At 50.6% G+C, this 3,024-nt stretch overlaps 1 protein-coding gene across 1 annotated transcript; it reads left to right on the top strand.

Annotated features, from left to right (window-relative positions):
- Positions 1-1,883: 1,883 nt before the first annotated feature.
- Positions 1,884-2,465, top strand: N0V96_010622 (uncharacterized protein; the record flags this gene model as incomplete). The annotated part of the gene is made up of 2 exons (XM_053189331.1): positions 1,884-2,049; positions 2,119-2,465. The coding sequence occupies 2 exons, from the start codon at positions 1,884-1,886 to the stop codon at positions 2,463-2,465; spliced, it is 513 nt and encodes a 170-aa protein (XP_053053319.1).
- Between the last annotated feature and the right edge of the window lie 559 nt (positions 2,466-3,024).

Genomic DNA, 3,024 nt, shown 5'->3' with positions numbered 1-3,024 from the left:
TCGGGAGCAGGGCAGGCTGCAGAGGCAGATGGCGGAGCTCCATGCATGTTGGGACCTCATGTCCGCGTTTTCGCCGCTTTGGGTTACACTGCTTCAACTTTACGGCCAATGAGGTTACAGATGATAGAAAAATATGCATATCTTCGCGATCTGCCTGCTCGGACGTTTAAGCAGGTCGCCTCTTGAGTCTTCTCCAGTGGAGCGTGTGTTCAAGACGTTGGTGCGAAAGACCGTAGACACAGCGTGAGAGGTCATGCAGCGAGGCGGGAAATGCTGAGGTACAATTTGAACACGCAGAGTCACTGATCTAGTTTTCACTGTGACGAACTTCTTACCCTAAGACAAGATGTCAAGTCGCTTAAAGTCGCTGGGTTGCTCATATCACACCATACCTTTGGCTTTCATCAGAGCGAGATGTGGTGAACAGCCATAGTTGAGACAATTTCAATTGACACAACTTTGTTTTTATTTAGTCCCGAGCCCGGCCATTGGATCACTTTCAACTCCTCTCATGACCGAGAATGCCGGGCAGTCGTATTGATGTATCATGCTGAGATTGATTGGATGACCTAGAAAGAACCAAGCTGAACTTTGAGGGGCGAGTACCTTCGTGATCTACCAAGGTTGGGCCCTGACTCCGAGGCGTGTACTCTTTGTAAAGTCTCTAAACTGTGAAATTTCCCATAGAGGTTGGGCTAAGGTAATTGGTGTCTTTATGACAGAACTGCGAGCGGAGTATTCATCTTTGGAATACCCATAACACTAGCTACCTTGTGTTGATTTGAAGATGACCACCCTGTCTTTAGGGCTGATGTAGAAACGCGGAAGAGTCGTCAACTTTCCCGTGCCTAGTGACTAGTTCGGTAAGAAGAAGAGAAGGAAAGTGACAGAGGTTCAGGTAGCAACAAGACCGGTATTCCAAAGTCTGCATGTAAATAGACATAGAGAGGCATTCCACGATCATCTCATAAAACCGACAAAACCTTCCGAAAGCGAGATAGAGTGTGATCCGAGTGGACTTCGAGACGAGAGGCTGCTGGTTTCAACCCAAAGAGCGCCCCCTTGATGGCCATCATCCCCCCCTTCGATCCTCCCAAAAAGATGGGATCTTCGGTTCCAAGCGCAAATCTGGGTCATCTCCCGCCCTGCCAACCAAAGTCTGACACCGAGATATCCGAAATTACATAAGATGGCAGCCAGTCTAAAGTTATGCGGCTCCTTGACGAGGTGCCATGATGAAACCGTATTTCTGGCGTACTGGTAGGACTGTAGGCGTGGTTCCCCAGATTCGGCTGGGCGCAACCCTGCAACCGACCGATCTTGAGACGTTTCAGCGAATGGCTGTGGTGGTGGGGTTTTCCTCTTTTTGGTTGTTGGCGACGGCGTCAATGCACCCCTGCTTAGCCTTTGCTTGGGGGTTCGTCGTTTTGGGAGAGGGGTGCTGGACAAACTCGGCAAAAGCTGACACCAGGTCAAAACTCGTCTCTTCTTCTCCTGGCCTCCTTGTTTGGGCCGGGGCCGCCTTCACCTCATCTTTTTCGTATGGCTGATCGGTATAGCCCGTTTTAAGGTCGCAGGTGTGAGGGGTGGTTTGAAGGCGGTGCGACGTGTCGCATCAAGCTTAATTTCCCTTACCAGACTCAGTTTCTCCAGTCTGCAGCCTGGGTGCCGCAGTCTGGCGGTGTCGCTGGCTTGGATTTAAAGACGACTCGATGACCTCGACTTCTGTGTCTCACTTGTTTTGAGATTCATCCCATTCGCTCACTCGACTTTCCAACTTGCAAACCTTCTCTTCGTTCGGCTGGTCCCTTGTTTCGTTTTAACTGTTCATATAACTTAACTTTTCAATTCTTTTACCCAACCTTTTCGTCTTCTCAGCAAACATGAAGTTCACCGCGGCTCTTTCCCTGGCCCTTGCCACCTTCGTGGCCGCCATGCCCGCCGAAGATCTGTCTAAGCGCCAGGCCATCAAGAAGGGCGGTAGCACTCTCGTCTTCAAGGAGCAGGGTGGCGTACCCGGAAACGAGTGCCTCACTTTCCGCAACAACGGTATGACTCTCTGCGCTTCAGCGCTTCCAATATTACCCGAGGTGACCGTATACTAACCTGTTCTGCTAGGCGAGATCGTCAACGCTGCCTGTGTCAACACCGCTGCGGACAGACAGATCACCCCCTCGACTCAGGGCGGCAATAACGTTCTTCTCGTGCAGCGTTCTTTCACTGCTGGCTTCAGACCTGACTTGGTGAACAAGCAGGCTTGCGTCGGCTTTAACGGCACCGCTTTCCGGGCCGAGGATTGCGCTTCGAAGAACGTTGAGTTCGTAGCCCAGTCTGGCAACCAGCTTGTTGCCTCTGGCGGCGCCTGCTTGAACGGCCACGATAACAAGGCGCAGGTAACTGTGTCTGCGCAAGGACAGGGCTGTGCCGAGTTCACCACTACCTCTGTCAAGGCTACTGCCCCTTAAGAGGCGAAGTCCCACAGAGCGCAAGTGAGGGCTGACAGCTCATTTATGCTCCGAGTCTACTTGTATTTTTCACAAAGCACAGGAAAGGAGGGGGTAATCAAAATTGGAAAAGGATCAAATATCAAAATTAATAAACATCCAAAAATGACGTTGAACTTGGAGATCATGTGATTGGTCCAAGTTGCTTTGACTGGGGGCTACTACTAGGCAGTTATTTTGCAGATTGCGGAATCAGTTCGCGTATCGTTCAGGGCTGCTGTATGTAGGCAGACTATCAGGCGGAATTTGAAGTGGTGAATAAGCAGGCTCTGCACATTGTCCGCGTCATTGTACATGGTCAACGACCACAGCCTGCTTATTGCATAGAAGCTACCTGATGAACCGATAACTCGCCTTACGTGAGATCTAACCGTGAAATTTGCGGCTCTTGCGGGCTTCTTGCCAAGACAGAACTCATTCAAAGACAGCAATTCCTGACTGATAAGATCAGCAGCTTATCCAGGAAGGAGTACGCTTGAGTCCTTGGTTACTTGCAAGGAGTTACGAGCAACGCTCCTCC

The sequence above is a fragment of the Colletotrichum fioriniae genome (assembly GCF_027942845.1).
Source record: "Colletotrichum fioriniae strain IMI 355084 chromosome Unknown scaffold_15, whole genome shotgun sequence".
Classification (NCBI taxonomy): domain Eukaryota; kingdom Fungi; phylum Ascomycota; class Sordariomycetes; order Glomerellales; family Glomerellaceae; genus Colletotrichum; species Colletotrichum fioriniae.
The sequence above is the reverse complement of the archived record's forward strand: the minus strand, read 5'-3'. Positions and strand labels throughout refer to the sequence as shown.